The 18,940-nt window shown below is 58.1% G+C and overlaps 3 protein-coding genes across 6 annotated transcripts in view; 2 read left to right on the top strand and 1 right to left on the bottom strand.

The window, feature by feature from the left end:
- Nucleotides 1-186: 186 nt before the first annotated feature.
- On the top strand, nucleotides 187-18,116 carry POLG (DNA polymerase gamma, catalytic subunit). Its single transcript, XM_043489719.1, has 23 exons — nucleotides 187-349; nucleotides 1,079-1,849; nucleotides 4,679-4,874; nucleotides 5,763-5,927; nucleotides 6,023-6,169; nucleotides 6,315-6,394; nucleotides 7,209-7,391; nucleotides 7,484-7,638; nucleotides 7,863-7,989; nucleotides 8,889-9,125; nucleotides 10,043-10,163; nucleotides 10,317-10,403; nucleotides 10,702-10,809; nucleotides 11,598-11,758; nucleotides 13,307-13,360; nucleotides 13,464-13,581; nucleotides 13,948-14,083; nucleotides 14,184-14,430; nucleotides 15,382-15,504; nucleotides 15,620-15,788; nucleotides 15,913-16,121; nucleotides 16,953-17,113; nucleotides 17,617-18,116. Exons 2-23 carry the CDS (start codon nucleotides 1,239-1,241, stop codon nucleotides 17,673-17,675), a joined length of 3,654 nt encoding a protein of 1,217 aa, XP_043345654.1. The 5' UTR covers nucleotides 187-349; nucleotides 1,079-1,238; the 3' UTR covers nucleotides 17,676-18,116.
- LOC122455002 lies at nucleotides 11,774-13,300 on the top strand. The gene is made up of 3 exons (XM_043489720.1): nucleotides 11,774-12,557; nucleotides 12,641-13,017; nucleotides 13,101-13,300. The coding sequence occupies exons 1-3, from the start codon at nucleotides 12,103-12,105 to the stop codon at nucleotides 13,241-13,243; spliced, it is 975 nt and encodes a 324-aa protein (XP_043345655.1). The 5' UTR covers nucleotides 11,774-12,102; the 3' UTR covers nucleotides 13,244-13,300.
- The window catches only part of FANCI (FA complementation group I), a 62,992-nt gene continuing 61,397 nt past the window's right edge, over nucleotides 17,346-18,940 (bottom strand). For all 4 annotated transcript variants that reach the window (XM_043489718.1, XM_043489715.1, XM_043489716.1 and 1 more), the window contains one exon: nucleotides 17,346-18,034. In XM_043489718.1, the coding sequence (XP_043345653.1) occupies nucleotides 17,954-18,034 (81 nt within the window). In that variant the 3' untranslated portion in view covers nucleotides 17,346-17,953. The remainder of the gene's footprint in view (nucleotides 18,035-18,940) is intronic.

Genomic DNA, 18,940 nt, shown 5'->3' on the forward strand with positions numbered 1-18,940 from the left:
CACCGGCTTGCCTGGGACCAACCCACCTGCTTCTTGAGCAGGGGAGATTGGACCTTGGCTCCCAGAGTTCGGCAGGGGAAAGTCCACCCGGAAGTCCTTTTTTCCCCCCTGCGGGCGGACCGGCCCACTTGTGGCTCTCCTATTGGTCTCGCTGGAAGTCTCCGCCTGCCTCTCCGGTAGCCGCGGGACCTAGCGGGGCACAGACGGGAAGTTGCCCCTGCCAGCGAGGCGGGTCGCTCGGGTGGAGGCCACACGCCACCCCGAGGCTGCACAGGCCGCGCGGAGGGAGCCGGAGCATCGCCAGCCTGGGGTCGGGAGCCGCAGACCGGGAGGCATCCGGCGGACTGAGGTTTCCGGCGGGTTCGGCGCTGGGGGACTGGCGGCCGGGTCGCTGAGCGGCGGCGCGGCCCCTCCCTCTCTAGTCTGGGAGCGCGGCCCTGGGCTGGGCGGAGGCTCGTCCCAGCGCGCACCGCGGCTCGGCCGCCGGGTTCAGGCTGGCGGCCGAGGGCCCCTGCGGCGCGCTGGGCTAGGGCTCGAGCTCGGGACTCCCGCGGGACAGCGGCCCCCCTGGCGGGCTCGAACCCGGGCGCCGGCCCCTAAGGGCGCTAGGCCCTCGGGCTGCGGCGGTCAGGGCAGCGGCAGCCACCGTTTGCCGAGCACTTGCCGAGGGTCGTGTCCCGCGGCAGGTTCGCCCTGTGTGTCACCAGAACTGTAGTCCTGTATGACCGGTAGAACCCAGTCACCCCATTTTACAGAGTAGGGAACTGGGGCTTAAGGCGCTTGCCCAAGGTCACACGTCTCGGAAGAGCTGGAGCCGGGATTCAAACCCGCGTGGTCCCCGCCAGAGTCTTGCGCTCTTAACCACTACCGCCTCCTCTGATGAACTTAACGTGAACCTCGGTTTTCCGAGGGGTGTTGGTATTTCCCAAGGTTGCTTGATGATTAGCTGAGAACATGCACCTAAAGGCGCCTGACACCCTACTTTGGGACGCAGGCAGTGCTCGCGCAAGGAGGGCTGATGAGATCGCACGTGCTCTGCATGTAGTTGGTAACATTGTACATCATCTGTCTCCTTTAGGATTTGTGGGTGGAAGGCAGGCATGGTCAGAACCATTTCCCTGGCAGGAAAGCGGAGACAGGACGTGTCCCTCTCCACGTCTGTCAGCCCGTGAACGCTGCCAAGCTGGATCCCAAAGCCGGGTGTCCTGACGCCCACCGGGGGGCTCCCTGCACCCACCATGAGCCGCCTGCTCTGGAGGAAGGTGGCCGGCGCCACCGTCGGGCCAGGCCCGGTTCCAGCTCCGGGGCGTTGGGTCTCCAGCTCCGCCTCCGACCCCGTCCCCAGCGACGGGCCGCCGCCGCCGCCGCCTGTGCCATCCTCAGAGGGCGGGCAGCTGCGGCACAACCCCTTGCACATCCAGATGCTCTCGAGAGGGCTCCACGAGCAGATCTTCGGGCCCGGCGGGGAGAGGCCCGACGAGGCCGCGGTGCACCGCAGCGTGGAGCACCTGCAGAAGCACGGGCTCTGGGGGCAGCCGGCCGCGCCCTTGCCCGACGTGGAGCTGCGCCTGCCGCCCCTCCTCGGGGGCAGCCTGGACCAGCACTTCCGCCTCCTGGCGCAGAAGCAGAGCCTGCCCTACCTGGAGGCGGCCAACTCGCTCTTGCAGGCGCAGCTGCCCCCGCGGCCCCCGAGCTGGGCCTGGGCGGAGGGCTGGACCCGGTACGGCCCCGCGGGGGAGGCCGAACCCGTGGCCATCCCCGAGGAGCGGGCCCTGGTGTTCGACGTGGAGGTCTGCTTGGCAGAGGGAACTTGCCCCACGCTGGCGGTGGCCATATCCCCCTCGGCCTGGTGAGTAGGGAGGGGCGGGGGTCAGGGGACTTGAGCCCACGTGGGGGGCCCCCACTCTGTGTCTGGCGAGTGGGTTTCCAAGGACTGTGGACTCAGTGGTGAACTGAAATCAGCTTGACCCCAGCTTTGATAAAGCTTACTTTCTGGTGGGGAAGGTGTGTGTGGTAAAGGACACCCTAGCAAGTGTCAGGTGGTGACGGGCTCAGCAGAGTCCCAGTAACATGTTGTACTTGAGGCTGACTGGGAGACCAGTTGAGATTACCTTGATTTGGTGCCTTTACCCCTTCCCCTAAGAGCTTCCTGAAAAGTTAGTCCAAGACATTTGAACAGTGTTTCTGTTTGGGGATGTCAGTGGTTATTTTAGGCAGGAAAAACTTCTCTTTGGTGGGTATATCCCAGGCAGTATAAGACACTTAGCGTCCCCAGCTGCTCCTTTAAATGCCAGACCAAATCCTGCTGCCCGCCCCCCCCCCCCCATTTCAGTTTCCAAATAACCCTCCCCTCAGGTAACACCTCGCTGACCACCCCTAGTTGAGAAACACTTCTTCCATCCCCCAGCCTCCCAAGTAGGCCTGCAGGCATTTTGGTCCCCCAAATGTATGTCCAATCACTCTTTTCTTTTTGAGTAACTTTCTAAGTGCTACCCAAGTTTCTTTTTCAAACAATGATGGCAGTACTGTTTCTCCCCTTTTTTATTCTTCATTCCAGGATTAGAATACTATTTACAACCTTAATGCTTTCAGGCATGGCCAGCAAAAAAAAAAAGTTGGCAGTTTCTTTATTCCTATTGGAAGCTACATCTTTGTAAAGAAAGCTGCGAAATGTTAAATATGCAGTTGAAAATGGTGAAAACATGGCTAAATAGATAAGGTAGGCATTAATGGCTGAAAAGAGCAAAACTAGATGATTCCTTATTGATTAGTTTCAGTTAAGATGAGAATCTCAGCTTACCATGTAACTTGATGGTCAAATAGAGGGAATACTGTCCATCATTTGAGAAAGTAAAGTAGGTTGTGGTGGCTGAAAGGAAATTAGATAACCAGTGATAAGAACTGTTTTTCAACCTTTCAGTCATTCTTGGCCAATTTACCTCTAGTCCCTTTTTCTTTTCTTTTCTTCCTCTCCTGACTTTTCACCTCTTTCTCTTCCTGTCTTTTCCATCATCCTCGCATTCTCATACCATTCTTGCCAGTGGTACTGGGGGGCACCGCTCAGCTTGCCTGGCAGTGGAAATCATTACTGAGGACCGGGCTCATACAGGGCCTTCCTCCTGGGAGCCTGACTGTGGTGGGGAGTGGGAGGCGGGGACCCTGACAGCAGCCCACTTAACTTGGGCACATCGCTGGCATCTGGCTGTGTAACGTCAGATACCTGAGCAGCCTGCAGTTTCCAGTGGAAGGGAGAAGCCTTGCACGGGCCAGAGGGCAGCTTCTGAAAGGCCGCAGGTGAAGGCTTTGGTCATCAAACCAGAGGGACATTGCACAGGCTGTCAGTGCCGAGCTGAGGTTCACAGGGAAAGTGTAGTGTTAATAGCGATGGTTCTGACTCATCTTAAGTATGCCAAAGGTGTTTGCATTTTGGCTTTCTTCTTTTTTTATCACAAAGGAATTTAACACGATGGTTCTCATGCACAGCTGCAGACCCAGATCTTGACACCAGTCTGGCTTTTTATTGCAACCAAAGTCCTTGTCATCACCGCAGCCTCTGATATTTGACATCCTTCAGCCTTTTCTTCCGTGTTGTTATTAAGGGCTTTGACATGTTGAATTGAGAGGGAAGGAGGTTGCAACTTGAGTTCCTGAGCGTTTTCCCATCATTTGGGATGTGGTTAGAGCTTTAAAATTAGGAACCACTTTTTGCTGGTAATCCCCTCCCCCAGAGAAACTAGTTTTATGTTTGTCGTTAATTATTGTGGCAGATAACCCCTCCTTCCCTCCATAAGGGACACGGGGAGCTTGTTTGCAGCTGTGGTGGCCACACAGGTGGCCTCGTCACTCACTTTGGTGCTGAGTGGCCTTGAGCCTTTGGCGTGATCCATGGTTCACAAGAGGCTTTTTCCCCATACTTAGTCTTGTGGATCTTGAGCAAACTCCAGCCTTTTCCTGAGTCAGTGTCAGGCCCCCAACAGGCAGCACTCACCCCCTGTCCCCCCACCCCCACCTCCCAGCCCTAGCACATACTTCTAGAACATGTGCATACATCTCCTTTCTGGCACTTTCCCTGGTCTATCACTGAGGGTGGTTGCTCAGAGGCCCAGCACCTTCTACAAGGTGTGTGACTTGCTCTTTGTTCTTCGGAATCTTTCTAGCCGTCAGATGATTCATCCTGTACATGTGTGCAGCATTTGTCTTTTTTTTTTTCCCCACTTTCAATTAAAAAAAAATTCCACTTTGGGTCCTGTTATAATTGTCTGTCCCCTTTATTAGCTCTTTGAACATGAGCTGTTTCATGCTTATAGATGTGAGGGGTCGGTAACATTCATTAAGACACCTCAGAGCCAAGCACAGACTTGGTGAGCCCCAGACTTAATAGACATCTTGATGGCCAGGCTGCATGCCCGTCCGGGACACCAGGGACTGTGGCGCGTAGCTGCCTTCCTGTCTGGAGGTGGAGAAGTAAAGAAGGCTTTGTAACTCCTCCTCACTCCCAGCACGGCCCCCGACAGCCCCCCACCCGACCTCCAGCTCTGTGAGGGTTAGGAGACCTCGTCTCCCTTGTGTCTCCAGCTGCTAGCGCAGGACCTGCATGTGGTGGAAGGTGCGCAGTGGGGCTTGTGGAGCGGGGCATGCACATCTCTGGGCTGAGCCTGCCTGCCTCTCGCCTCCTCAGGTATTCCTGGTGCAGCCGGCGGCTGGTGGAAGAGCGTTACTCTTGGACCAGCCAGCTGTCGCCGGCTGACCTCATTCCCCTGGAGGTCCCTGCCAGTGCCGGCGGCCCTGCTCAGCAAGAACAGCGGGAGCGGTTAGTGGTGGGACACAATGTGTCCTTCGACCGAGCCCACATCCGGGAGCAGTACTTGATCCAGGTGAGGATCCCAGGGCTGAGTGCAGGTCCTGGCACGGGGTGGGCTCAGAGCCTGGCTCTCAGTGGCCAGGGAAGGACTGCGTGTCCTGGCTGGCGCCTCCATCGCCTTTGTAGCGGCTCCAGGGCCCCCTGTTGACCAGCCCTGCCCGTGGTCCCTGTGCCCAGCTCTTGGGTCCCCAGGATCCCTGGCATAGGACCTGAGCTGTCACAGTGCTAATGGCCCTCGTCTGTGTGCGGCATTTTAGAGCTTGGCCTGGGCTTTGGAGGCCGCGGGCCCCACAGCCTGGGCACATGTCCTGCCTCAGCCGCTGGTGAGCAGCATGCGCTTCTTGACACCCCTGAGCCTCAGTTTCCTCTTTTGTAAAAAGAGGGAGATAGCAGAAGTTGCATCATAGGATTGCTGAGAGGGCTTGAACAGTGCACGTGTCAGACATTCAGAACCATAGTGGTAGCACTTCTTGAGTTTGTGGGAAGTGCCCCAGGAGAGGTGGGGCAGGTGGGAGCAGCCTTGGCCTCCAGCTGCAGATGCTGAGGCTCGGACAGCCTTGTTAACTTGCCCAGGGCCTCATAGCTGGTGAGTGGCAGGGCGGGGCAGCTAAGCCTGATAGCTCGGAAGGCCTGGTTTAGGCCCCTCTGTTCACAAGGTGCTCCTCAGCTGTTGCTGGGAAGGGCCATGTGTTGGGACTGAGCCTGGCCTGTGCCTTCCAGGGTGGCTAGGATCTAAGGGCAGGCCCCTCACAGGCGAAGGAACAAGCACGCGCAAGCTTGAAGACGCTGCCTCTTGAGCACCCGGCTGTGTGCTGGGAGGGGGCCTGTGGCGGGGTTGGTGGGCTGAAGCCCTGAGATGGGGCGGGTGGGCCCCTCTGCTGCAGCCTTTCTCCCTCCTCAGGGTTCCCACACGCGCTTCCTGGACACCATGAGCATGCACATGGCCATCTCGGGGCTGAGCAGCTTCCAGCGCAGTCTGTGGGTGGCCGCCAGGCAGGGCAAGCACAAGGCCCGGCCCCCTACTCAACGAGGCCAGAAGTCCCAGAGCAAAGCCAATGGCCCGGCGGTGAGGGCACAGGGGGTGTGGGGGACCCTGTCACTAGCCTGCCCGTCTGGCTCAAGGCCACGCTGACCTGCCATGTCCCTCGCTCTGGCCCCCAGATCTCGTCCTGGGACTGGCTGGACATCAGCAGTGTCAATAATCTGGCAGACGTGCACGGCCTCTACGTGGGGGGGCCTCGCCTGGAGAAGGAGCCCCGCGAGCTGTTTATCAAGGGCAACATGAAGGACGTCCGTGAGAACTTCCAGGTATGGCGGGGCAGGGGGCTCCGGGGGTGTGGGCAGGGGCAGGCCCCTAGAGACGCTGGGAGTGTAGCTGCCACACCTGACCCTGGGCCCCAGCGGCAGTAGTGGGATGACTGCCCACCCTGCGCCTTCCTGTCGCCTGTGCCAGGACCTGATGCAGTACTGTGCCCAGGACGTGTGGGCCACCTATGAGGTTTTCCAGCAGCAGCTTCCACTCTTCCTGGAGAGGTGAGGGAGTGCCCCCCTGGGAACCCCTGGGGGTCAGTGGGTTCCCGGTGGCACCTGGGCCCATTGTAGCCAGGTGCTGCTGGGCCTTTCTCAGGCTGGGGCCCTCAGCCTTTCTGGCCTGAGAGCATGGAGCTGCTCTGTCCAGGGGTGGCCACCTGGGCCTTGGACTCTGGGATGCCTACAGAGTCATAGAGGGGAGGACCCAGGCTGTGCTGATTTCATGGTCTGCTCAGCGCCCTCTCTGAACCCAGATCCTGAGCCAAGGGCTTCACGTCCATCTTGGTTATGTGTCCTAGTGAGTCAGTCTGATGATGCGGTCAGAATTGGAAGCCTCAGCCAGACCCGGTTCTGATCTTAATTCTCCGGTCCAGCTCATGTGACCTTGGGCAAGGCACTTGGTTTCTCTGAGCCTCAGTGGTCTTATCTGTGAAGCACACACAGTCATACTTGACTACTCCAGTTGTAAGGCTCTTGTATGACACTTCGTGTGTATGGAGTTGTTAATGCAGTGTCTGGCACCTGGTCATTACTCAGCAAGTGGCAGCCATCTCCATTTTTGTGATCTGTCATTCCCACATTATCCCTGAGGTTGGAATGAAATTATCCCCATTTTATAGATGAAGGAACTTTGGCTCAGAGAGATGAAGTCACTTATGCAGGGTCTCATGGCTGGCAAATAGGAGAGAACTGGGGTTTAAACCCCTGTCTCTCTGACGTGGGTGCTTGGGTTGAGGATTGCCAGGCCGGCTCAGGGCTTGGGCCAGAGCCTTGCCTCCCGTGGTCATTTATGGTAGCCCTGGTGTTTGTCCTAAAGGTGTCCCCACCCGGTGACTCTGGCTGGCATGTTGGAGATGGGTGTCTCCTACCTGCCCGTCAACCAGAACTGGGAGCGTTACCTGGCGGAGGCGCAGAGCACCTACGAGGAGCTCCAGCGGGAGATGAAGAAGTCGCTGATGGACCTGGCCAACGACGCCTGCCAGTTGCTCTCGGGAGAGAGGTAGCCAGGCCCTTGGGTGGGCAGGGGCCGGGCAGCGGGAGGCCTGGCCTCTGGCGTGGCCTTAGCCCTGCCCTGGTGAACTGGCTGTGCAGGTACAAAGAGGACCCCTGGCTCTGGGACCTGGAGTGGGACGTGCAGGAGTTCAAGCAGAAGAAAGCAAAGAAGGGGAAGAGGAGGGAGCCGGCCGCAGCCAGCAAGTTGCCTGTCGAGGGGGCTGATGCCCCTGGGGACCCCAGGGATCAGGAAGGTGGGGAACATGGGCGGGAGGCGGGGAAGGGAGGGGCCCTGGGAAGGGCCTGGGACCCAGGCGTCCCTTGGCAGTGGTGGCTCCAGCCTTCCAGAGAAGAACCCGTGCTCCCTGCAGTGGGAGCGCAGAGTTAGAACCACTGGACTGGACCACTGGGCAGGTCCTGGGAGGGTCTTTCTGAGACACCCTTCCCTGGTCCTGATTGTCCTCCCCACCCTGTGCAGACCCCGGCCCCCCCAGTGAGGAGGAGGAGTTCCAGCGAGATGTCACAGCCCGCACCTGCTTGGAGCAGCTGAGGGGGACCACAGAGCTCCTACCCAAGCGGCCCCAGCACCTTCCTGGACACCCAGGGTGAGCCCTGCCCCTTCACATGTCCAAAGGCCACCCTATCCCTCCCTCCACCCCGAGACACGCATATTCTGGGCCCCAGCACAGGGGGTAGCATGCATATGAGCTCCTGCTAACATGCTGCCATTTGTTCCTGCCGTCTTCCTGTCCTGTTCTCACCCCCAGGTCACTGGGCTTGTTCAGTGCAAGTGCAGTAAGCACCTGTTGTGTTCTGGGCCTCACTGCAGTCTCTGAAAGGCAAAGAGGAGCATAACTCCTTTCTAGTAGCTTCTCCCTGGGAGGAGCCAGTTGTGTAGATCAGCCTGCACAGCTGGAGTTTATATCCGTCATGAGACAGAAGAGTCATCAGTGTTGAGGCAGAGCCTAAAACTCTGCCTGGGGAAGTCTAGGAAGGCTTCCTTGAGGAGGTGACCTTCATTCTCACCCCACAGAGTGGCAGAGATGAGAAAATAGGGGTATCCAGATTGAACAGCAAGGGGCCACTTTTGTGTTTGCCTAAGAGGAGGCCTCCTTGAATCTGTGCCCTGAGTGCCTCACTTGCCTCTGGCATTGGCTCTGGTGGACAGCCCGTGAGGGATGGAGCAGCAGAGGTCGGGCAGACCTGCACGCTGCTCTGGGCAGTTTCCCTGGTCATGTGGAGCTTGGTGAGGATCCTGCCCTGGGCCGTGTGTATGGGTCCTGGAACAGGGGGCTGACAGAGGATCTGTCCTTGAGGGATATTTGAATTATTCTAGGGGCCTCCGTGGGGGTCCTGGCTTAGTCCCAGAGGGAGGAGGGGTGATGGCAGGCTGAGGTCACCAGCAGGCCTTGGGATGGGTGGGCGTTGTCGGGTGGAGAGAGCCTTCCTCGTTACACGCCGTCCTCCCCTGCCTGCTGTGACGCGCTCTCTGCTGGTGGCGTAGGTGGTATCGGAAGCTGTGTCCCCGGCTCGATGACCCTGCCTGGACCCCTGGCCCCAGTCTCCTCAGCCTCCAGATGAGGGTCACACCTAAGCTCATGGCATTGACCTGGGACGGCTTCCCCCTGCACTACTCGGAGCAGCATGGCTGGGGCTACCTGGTGCCCGGGCGGCGGGACAACCTGGCTCAGGTGCCGGCCGGCAGCGCCCTCACGTCGGCTGGGGTGGCCTGCCCCCACACGTAAGGCTCTGGCTCGGGGAGGAAGGGGCTGGTGTCTCGGGACCCTTCCCCTTGTTGGAGAGACCAAGCCCACCTCGGGCTAGGGTGAGGAGCCTGAGTCAGAGCATCTGGCTTCTAGTTCTTTTCTGATGGCAGTCTTTCCGTCCAGGCCTCCGAGCCCTGTGGAGTTGAGGGCGTGGGGTTGGAGTGGGAAGGGCTGAGGTCCTGCTCGGGAGCCCGCAGCCCGGCTGCCCACACAGGAACATGTAGAGAGCGGGCTGGAGGGCTGTTGGACGTGATGGGTCCGTGGACTTGGTGTGCCTCCTTTGAGTATCACTTATTGAGCACTGGTTATATTCTCTGTTAATAAATGCTTTACAGCGCTTTCCTCGTTTGTTCCCGAGGCAGCCACATGAGACAGGGTGGTAATCTTTATTTTAGAGCTGGCAGAAGAAAAGGCCCCGGGAAGTCAGTCTCTTGTCTGAGATCCCAAACCCTTGAGCTTTTGACAGGCAGGTGCTGGGGAGAAGCCATAGCGTGCGAAGTGGCCCAGAATTGAGGGTCCTGGCTCAGCAGGGCAGTCTGACCCACCTGTGGGGCCTGAGGACAGAAGGATGGGGGTCAGCCTGTGCCTGTGAGCCGAAGAGTGGGTGCGTGGGCAGAGTTGGCCTGGGGCGGGCCTGGCCCTGACTCCCCACTGCCCTGCTCCCCACACGCTCTTCTCCTGAGTCAGCCCGGGCCTCGAAGCCCAGCCTGCCAGCAGCGTGCTGTAGTTTTCAGCTTGTCACTCGCTGTCTGCGAGCCAGGGAGAGTGCTGTGCATTCCTGCCTCAGAGCCGCTCCTGGGGACTGAACAGGGAATGGTGGAAGGCGCCCGGCGAGCGGCCTGGCCCCGAGGGGCCCGCGGTAATCAGGCTGCGGCCGCCGTTCTCTGCGCAGAGCCATCGAGTCCCTGTACAGGAGGCACTGTCTTGAACAGGGGAAGCAGCAGCCGGAGCCGCCGCAAGCAGACCTGGCCGAGGAGTTCCTGCTGTCCGACAGCGGCGCCCTGTGGCAGACGGTGAGGGCGGCTCTGGCCTCCAGGACGGGGCAGCCTCTGGGTGGGGGCCGGGTGCCAGAGGCGCTCGTCTGCTCACTCAGCCCAGAGTGGGGCTGGCGGATGTGGGCCAGCCCAGCCCCCTGCTTTACTCGCTTGGTACCTGGGCCCCTCCAGGTGGAAGAGCTGGGCTGCTTGGAGGTGGAAGCCGAGGCAAAGATGGAGAACTCGCGAGAGGCAGTTCCAGGTCAACTGCTACCTCCGGTGAGCTGGGCGCCTGCTCAGGGCTTCTCTGGGTGGGTGCTGGGTGGCCACGTCCTCTTGCACCCAAGTAGCTCTTTCCCCCTCAGTTACCAAGGTTTTGGGGGGCTGGGAGATGACTGCCATGCCCTTGGGCAGCCCCACCCTTGTTGGAGGCCAGGGAGGGAGCCTGAGACCTCGTGGCCATCCTGTCATTTCCCAGCTGCATGCTATTTCAGGCCCTTTTCCCACCCCTACCCCATGGCCCTCGCTGAATGCAGGTGCTGGAGCAGGGCCTGATCTAGGTGTGTGGCCCCCACAGACTGCTGCTGGTGGCCCCAAAGCCAGCCAGCCAGCTTATCACCATGGCAACGGACCCTACAATGATGTGGATATCCCCGGCTGCTGGTTCTTCAAGCTGCCTCACAAGGTGTGTGTTCTGGTTCACACCCTGTTCCCTGGTGTCCTTGCTGCATTCGGGGCGCATAGTGGGCCTGCTGAGTGACTCAAACCAGGAGATGGCCTTTCTGTGGGAATGCCAGGAGTAGAGGGGCAGAGCATGATCTCGGACAAAAGTTGCAATCTCTCTGAGCCTTTGTTTTTCTTCTGAAAATGGGGTGGCAAGGGGCCTGGTGGCAGAATTAAATGACATAGGGCGAGAAAAAAAGAGAAAAATGACATGGGGCATCTCTTTGTGACCCCACGGACTGTAGCCCGCCAGGCTCCTCTGTCCATGGGATGCTTCAGGCAAGAACACTGGAGTGGGTTTCCATTTCCTCCTCCAGGGGATCTTCCCCACAGGGATTGAACCTGGGTCTCCTGCATTGCAGGCAGATTCTTTACCATCTGAGCCACCAGGGAAGTCTTCTAGCCTTTGTTTTTGTTCTAAAAATTGAGTGGCGAGGGATCTGGTGGCAAAATTAAATGACACAGGGCGAGAAAAAAGAGAAAAACGACATGGGGCTTGTCGGGAGCCTATTACCACACCTAGTGACTGGTGGCTATTACTGGGAGGGGGGCTGGGTTTGTGTCTGTGTGTGTTAGTACCTGCGTGTGAATGTGTGTGTGTTTGCGCCTGTGTGTGTATCTATGTTGCAATCAGGGATTTGCCCCACACTGCTCTGCTTGTGGGGCTGTCTGGGCTGGGTGTCGGGCAGTGCCTAGGGCACTGGGGATCCGCCGCGCACCTCCAGCCCCCACTTCCTTTGCTCTCCGCAGGATGGCAACAGCTGCAATGTGGGCAGCCCCTTCGCCAAAGACTTCTTGCCCAAGATGGAGGACGGCACCCTGCAGGCTGGCCCAGGAGGCGCCAGTGGGCCCCGGGCCTTGGAAATCAATAAAATGATCTCTTTTTGGAGGAATGCCCATAAGCGTATCAGGTGGGCCATGGGGGAGGGCAGAGACTTGCTGCTATCCACGCCTCTGACCAGGTCACTACTCTCCTGGGATCCCTTCCCCTCCCCGCCCCACAGACCCCCAGCCCCGGGGCCCCTGACAGCCTGTACTACAGCGCAGGGCTCGCCTGGTCTGGAGGCCAGGCTCTCTGGTCCAGGTGCTGTGCGCCCACGGGCCAGGCTCTTTCCCTCTCCAGCTTCCGTTTTCCTTGTTACGTAAGAAGAGTGGTACCGTAGGTCCCTGAAGGCCCCTCCCAGCTCTGTGAGGCCCCTTCTGTGAAGGGCTAGTGGCCTGTAAGCTGTGTTGCGGGCTGGGTCCTAGGCCGGGGATGGCAGATGGATCGAAGTCTAGTTACACTGGAGGTGGCCGCCAGCAGCACGCTCCTGTGAGAAGAGTGGCAGGGGCTGTGACGTCTGCCCTGAGCGTGGAGGCGGCAGTGGTGGCAGGGCTGAAGTGGGGCGCCTCACGGTCACCCCAGGATGCGGGCAGAAGCAGCCTGGTCATATCCCTGAAGGCTTGTGCTCCTGGATGGGAGATGGCAGGGCCAGCCCGAGTCAGGTCCCTGGAGAGGGTGGAGGCCGGGCACGGAGGGCACGCAGCAGAGGCTCCTGGATGGGAGATGGCAGGGCCCAGCCCAAGTCAGGTCCGTGGAGAGGGTGGAGGCCTGGCATGGAGGGCACGCAGCAGAGGCTCCTGGATGGGAGATGGCAGGGCCCAGCCCGAGTCAGGTCCCTGGAGAGGGTGGAGGCCGGGCACGGAGGGCACGGAAGGCACGCAGCAGAGGCTCCTGGATGGGAGATGGCAGGGCCCAGCCTGTCAGGTCCGTGGAGAGGGTGGAGGCTGGGCACGGAGGGCACGCAGCAGAGGCTGCTGGATGGGAGATGGCAGGGCCCAGCCCGAGTCAGGTCTGTGGAGAGGGTGGAGGCCGGGCACGGAGGGCACGCAGCAGAGGCTCCTGGATGGGAGATGGCAGGGCCCAGCCCGTCAGGTCCGTGGAGAGGGTGGAGGCTGGGCACAGAGGGCACGCAGCAGAGGCTGCTGGATGGGAGATGGCAGGGCCCAGCCCAAGTCAGGTCCCTGGAGAGGGTGGAGGCCAGGAACGGAAGGCACGCAGCAGAGGCTCCTGGATGGGAGATGGCAGGGCCCAGCCCGAGTCAGGTCCGTGGAGAGGGTGGAGGCCTGGCATGGAGGGCACGCAGCAGAGGCTCCTGGATGGGAGATGGCAGGGCCCAGCCCGAGTCAGGTCCGTGGAGAGGGTGGAGGCCTGGCATGGAGGGCACACAGCAGAGGCTCCTGGATGGGAGATGGCAGGGCCCAGCCCATCAGGTCCCTGGAGAGGGTGGAGGCCGGGCACGGAGGGCACACAGCAGAGGCTCCTGGATGGGAGATGGCAGGGCCTGGCCCGAGTCAGGTCCGTGGAGAGGGTGGAGGCCGGGCATAGAGGGCACGCAGCAGAGCAGGGTAGTTGAGAGCCGCGTCGTGCGGGGGTGGCTCCCGCCCCCACGGCTGCGCTCAGCACTGTGTCCCCGCAGCTCCCAGATGGTCGTGTGGCTGCCCCGGTCTGCGCTGCCCCGGGCCGTGACCAGGTACGTCCTGTTGGGGTTGCGGGAACAGGAAGGCTGAGTGAGGCGGGGCCTAAGACCAAAGCCAGCTGCGGAGATTCAGGTCCTTCCCCCCACCCCCCTACAGGCATGCCAGCTATGATGAGGAAGGCCGCTACGGGGCCATCCTGCCCCAGGTAGTGACAGCCGGCACCATCACTCGGCGGGCCGTGGAGCCCACGTGGCTCACTGCCAGCAACGCCCGGGTACGTGTTCTCTGTACATCTGTTCTTCCTCGCCTTCCTCTCCTGTGTCGAGAGGCTGGGGTTGCAATGGGCCTGTACTAAGATCTGAGTCTGGCGGGACTCAAGTCTAAATCTGGCACCACAGCCCCTCCATTTGTTGGGCAGATAAGTTCTGGGCACCTGCTCCTGGCCAGGCATGCGTGGCACAGCTGTTGTAGAGTCTGCATGGGGCAGGGGATCTTTATGTGGAACTGGCAGAGCTGGCTGCATTCCCTAAAACCATGCCCTTGGGAAGGGCCACCACATCTCAGTCTAGTCAGGCCCTGGGGTGAGCAAGAGGAGTCTCACCGGGCACCTACGTGGGGTCTGACCTCCCTCTTCCCGCAGCCTGACCGCGTAGGCAGTGAGTTGAAGGCCATGGTGCAGGCCCCGCCCGGCTATGTCCTCGTGGGTGCCGACGTGGATTCCCAGGAGCTGTGGATCGCAGCTGTGCTGGGAGACGCCCACTTTGCTGGCATGCACGGTGAGCGGGAGCCAGGGCTGAAGTGGAGTGGAGGCGGCCTGGGGCGTGGCCGGCAGAGCACTTCCAAGGCCGCCTCTCTCACTGTCACCCTGCTCCCCAGGATGCACGGCCTTCGGCTGGATGACCCTGCAGGGCAGGAAGAGCAGGGGCACCGATCTGCACAGCAAGACGGCGGCCACCGTGGGCATCAGCCGTGAGCACGCCAAGATCATCAACTACGGCCGCATCTACGGGGCCGGGCAGCCCTTTGCCGAGCGCCTGCTCATGCAGTTCAACCACCGACTCACGCGGCAGGAGGCGGCTGAGAAGGCCCAGCAGATGTATGCGGTCACCAAGGGCCTCCGCCGGTGAGGGTCCCCCCTTCCCCGCCCCTGGGCCTCAGGCTTGCTTTATTGTCTCTGCTGCGCCTGTCTTTTTGGCCTTCCCGTTGCCTGAGCCCTCACATGACCTCTGACCTAGCTCTAGGTGGGCTGTCCTTCGGTTGTGATGGTTGCTGGCTTCACAGTCCGTCTTCCTCATAAAGCTGCATGCGTTATCACTGAGTGGTTGCAGGGTGCCTGCTCTGCTCCTGAATAAACAGAATAAACAGTAATGTGGGGGTTGCGAACCCACACGCCCACAGGGCATGCGAGCAAGTGAGGGGGGAGCAGTCGTCCAGGGAGGTGAGGGGGAGACGGGGCTGGGGGGGATGCACTAGGGCAGCGTGTGCTGGCGGAGGCGAGGCAGTGACAACAGAGATGGCTGGGTCTTAGTTGTGGAGACCTTTGAAGGTGTCAGTGTGGACTGGGGTGGTGGGGAAAGCCCGTTGCACCTCTGAGCAGGTGAGTGACATGATGAGCCAGCAGGGGACTAGCCTGGTGTCATCTGAAGCCGCAGTTGTGAAGCTGGGAGTCTGGGGCAGCAGGGACCAAGAAGAGTGAGCCAGGCCTGGCTGTATGTCCTGTCTTCTGCCTTTCTAAATGCTCTCCCCACCCTCACCCCGAAATGCAGGGTGGTAGCCTTTGCTGCTTCCTGGACTAACATGACACCTGTTGGTCACTGGGCAGTGCAGGGTTGAAGGTTTAGGACAGTAATGGTCCCGTCCTTTATCGGGTTACCCTCAGGTAGCCCACAAAATCCTGGGATCCTGTCTAGGCTCTGCTTCCTCCTGCTGTGTGATCCCAGAGTCACTTGGCATCTCTGAGCCTTTTGACCCCAGCGTGGTTGTGGAAATGGAGTGCTGTTGAACACGCCTATCCCAGGGTTTGGCACAGAACAGCCATTCCCATGGGAGTGACGGTTGTGACGCTGCCCCCCAGGTACCGGCTGTCAGATGAGGGCGAGTGGCTGGTGAAGGAGTTGGACCTCCCTGTGGACAGGGCTGAGGACGGCTGGATTTCCCTGAAGGATCTGCGCAAGATCCAGAGAGAAGCTTCGAAGAAGTGAGAACCTTCTTTGTGTTCATGTCAGTGGGAGGGTTTGGGCTGGCCTGTGGAGAGCTGGCGTGCTTTTGCTCTGATATAGTGAAGCACAAAGCTTGCCCTCTTTGTTGCCCAGATCACGATGGAAGAAGTGGGAGGTGGTTGCTGAGCGAGCCTGGATGGGGGGCACAGAGTCAGAAATGTTCAACAAGCTGGAGAACATTGCCACATCTGACATACCTCGTACCCCGGTGCTGGGCTGCCGCATCAGCCGGGCCCTGGAACCCTGTGCTGTCCGCGGGGAGGTACCGCCGCCCTCGGAATCGGGGAACGGGGGCCTCAGGGCGGGCAGGGCTCCTGTGCCGCCTCCTACTCGGGGGAGCTGGTTGTGGTCTGACCCTTCTCACCTGTGCCTGCCTTCCCTCCCAGTTCATGACCAGCCGTGTGAACTGGGTGGTGCAGAGCTCCGCGGTGGACTACCTGCACCTCATGCTCGTGGCCATGAAGTGGCTGTTCGAGGAGTTCTCCATTGACGGGCGCTTCTGCATTAGCATCCATGATGAGGTTCGCTACCTGGTGCGGGAGGAGGACCGATACCGCGCGGCGCTCGCCCTGCAGATCACCAACCTCCTGACCAGGTAGGCAGGGCCCGTGGCCCCTCCGGCCTGACCGTCTGCCAGATCCACAGATCCACCGTCTGCTTGGACCACACTGGGCACAATCTGAATTTTCATCCCCCCAGCAATAAGTGTTTCCACTTTTACTTCTGATTTTTAAAAACTGTGAATTCTTAAAAAGACTAGCTCAATATTTAGAAAAGATTTTTGGAGATTGAAAGTGTCATATCGCCAGACTAGATCGCTGGGGTGGTGAGGAGGTGGAAGAGCCCAGGGAGTAGTCTCAGAGAGTTCTTAAACTGTGCTCCCCTCAGAATACACCTTTGTTTTGAAAATCAAGTGACAGGCTTTTCTCAACTCACAGAAAATTGAGATAATTTTTCATTTGTAAACATTGATTCTTAAGTGCCAAAAGTATGTTATTCTGATTACTAACAAAAAACATTGTTAAAAGGGAAGCTCAAGTATACATATTGAGTTGCATTTCCTTGTAGTAAAATCCCTAGTTTATATGGTTGGATTAACTGATGTTACAGTTCCATGTTGATCTGCCACTAAGAACCAGTTTGGGAACCATGGTCTGTCCTGACTAATGGGTATATAATGAATGTTTACAATGATCAATACTGGTGCCCTCATCTTCTGACCAAAGTGGGAAAAAAGGTGTGTTTTGAGTCCACAGTTGTACCGAGTGGCTCAGCGGGAGGTGTGGGCTGCTGGGTGGAGGGCCGTGCTGGCCCTTCAGCTTTCTTTGCTAAGTGAACAGAGCTGGGTGGGCAGGCCCTGTCCTCGAGACGGGCGTTTGTTTAGAGCAGGGACACGGCTGTTGAAAGGAGGTCGGGTCTCTTTCAGGTGCATGTTCGCCCACAAGCTGGGTCTGAATGATCTGCCCCAGTCAGTCGCGTTTTTCAGTACCGTCGATATTGACCAGTGCCTCAGGAAGGAAGTGACCATGGATTGTAAAACCCCTTCTAACCCAACTGGGATGGAAAGGCGATATGGGATTCCCCAGGGTGAGTGCAACACCTTCGTTCCTTATTACACATGGGATGGGGGGAAGACTAGAAAGTGGTCTTGGACAACAGAGGCTTGGGGTACTAGAGGATAATAACCCCCCTCTTCTGCTGTGTACTGGGCTGTTTCGGTTTATAACGGGCCCAGAGTCCGAAGTGAGCATACTGTTCAGATCACAAAGGCAAGAAGTGTTTGATTCTGGTTTCTTGCCTCTTCAACCACACACACACAAAAGATTTAAAGGAGATTTATTGTTTGAAAGTCACAGTGCGTTCTTGGGCAACAAGTAAATTAGAAAGCTTAAAGTCTATTTAAAATGTATCTAAAAAAAAAAAAAAAAATGTATCTAAGACAAACTTATTTTATACATAAAGAAAACAGACCCTCCCCAAATATGACCCTACCATTCTTGGCAATCCTTTTTGACCTTAACATTAAGTTCCTTTTCTCACTTTTGACTGCTTTGTGAGGGGGCATCCTAACGAACTGCATTATTTTTCAGGTGAAGCACTGGATATTTACCAGATAATTGAACTCACCAAAGGCTCCCTGGAGAAATGAAGCCAGCCTGGACTGTAGCCCTGCCTGGAGGCTCTGTATTTGCTCCCATGGAGCTTCATTGGGGCAGTGCAGGCTCCTAAAACTCAGGCTTTCAGCTCTGCTTTTTGCAAAAGGGGAGGCCAGCCATTTTTCAGTAGCAGGACCTGCCAAGAATGATTGCCTCTAAACTAAAGGTGCAGTTGAGTTCAGAACCAAGATGCCAATGTGGTGCAGGCATTAGGACAAGGGGGCATTGTTGCTTGTTGGGTGAAAGGAAAGCAGAAGCCCCCAAGTTCACATTAACTCAGGCATTTCGTTCCTTTTTTCCTTTTCTTCTTGGCTGGTTCTTTGTTCTGCCCCTCATGCTCTGACGCAGTGCCCTAGAAGGGGACAGAAGTAACGCTGTAATGTGAGAAGCCTGTTCAGAGGCAGTGGAAATAAAAACAGAAATCCTTCATCTTATCAAAGCCTGTGTTGGTCATGCTTTCTCCCCCATCCCACTCACGGGAGGTAACTGTTGGAGATGGGGCGAGCTCTGCAGTAGAGCACGGTGTGCTGACTCCTTCCCTTTGGACTTCTGTAATGATGCAGGGAACACGGTGACAGAGAAGGGGCATCAAGATGGTGCAGAACTCCCCTGAACTCAAATGCCGGGTAGGCAGAGGGAGTGGACAGGGCCAGGTGTATTATTGCTTAGAGTGTGGTAAGTGGAAGATTCACAGTTTTTGAGAAGCTACAAATCCAGGGTGGTTGATGTAAACTTCCAGTTTATCCTGGATATACATAAGGTGATAGAAGTTCTAGGCACTAGAAGTAAGGAAACACTGGGTTCTGCTTCAGAGATGCTGTAGGGCTCACGGCGTGCTGTTGGGGAGGTCTGTTCCTCTCCCTTTAGTCTCAGCAGAGGGGAAAAGAGGCTGAGAAATGCGCTGAATGTCATTCAGAGTAGTTGGCCCTACTTTGAGTGAGGGCATGGTAGAAGAGGAAAACACTGGTTTCTGAGCCAGAATACTTAGGTTCATAATTTTCCAATGGTTTCAAAGGTTATGGGGAGAAGACCCACAGTAAGACCTTGTTTTCAACATCCCCTTTCTGGAAATGTCGACCCTAAATGTACACAAGCCTGGGAAACTTCGTGTGTGGTTCACCATTTACAACCTTTCTCTTGAGAATGCCTAGTTTCGTCTTTGACCAGCTTTTGGCCCTTTCTCTGTGGCTGCTCCCAGATAGGCTACTGACAACCAGCCAGGAGGGCAGCTGAAGCGTGCTGCACTCCAGTCAGAGCA

This window comes from Cervus canadensis, chromosome 17 (assembly GCF_019320065.1).
Source record: "Cervus canadensis isolate Bull #8, Minnesota chromosome 17, ASM1932006v1, whole genome shotgun sequence".
In the NCBI taxonomy this organism is placed as follows: Eukaryota; Metazoa; Chordata; class Mammalia; order Artiodactyla; family Cervidae; genus Cervus; species Cervus canadensis.

Bases quoted from the DNA above. Each gene is read 5' to 3' on its own strand.
- POLG (XM_043489719.1), top strand. From the start codon at position 1,239: ATGAGCCGCCTGCTCTGGAGGAAGGTGGCCGGCGCCACCGTCGGGCCA. The intron at 5,928-6,022 runs GTGAGGGCACAG...TCTGGCCCCCAG, and splicing joins GCAAAGCCAATGGCCCGGCG to ATCTCGTCCTGGGACTGGCT. The intron at 9,126-10,042 runs GTAAGGCTCTGG...TTCTCTGCGCAG, and splicing joins GGGGTGGCCTGCCCCCACAC to AGCCATCGAGTCCCTGTACA.
- LOC122455002 (XM_043489720.1), top strand. From the start codon at position 12,103: ATGGCAGATGGATCGAAGTCTAGTTACACTGGAGGTGGCCGCCAGCAG. The intron at 12,558-12,640 runs GCTCCTGGATGG...CACGCAGCAGAG, and splicing joins ACGGAAGGCACGCAGCAGAG to GCTGCTGGATGGGAGATGGC. The intron at 13,018-13,100 runs GTCCGTGGAGAG...CCAGCCCATCAG, and splicing joins CAGGGCCCAGCCCGAGTCAG to GTCCCTGGAGAGGGTGGAGG.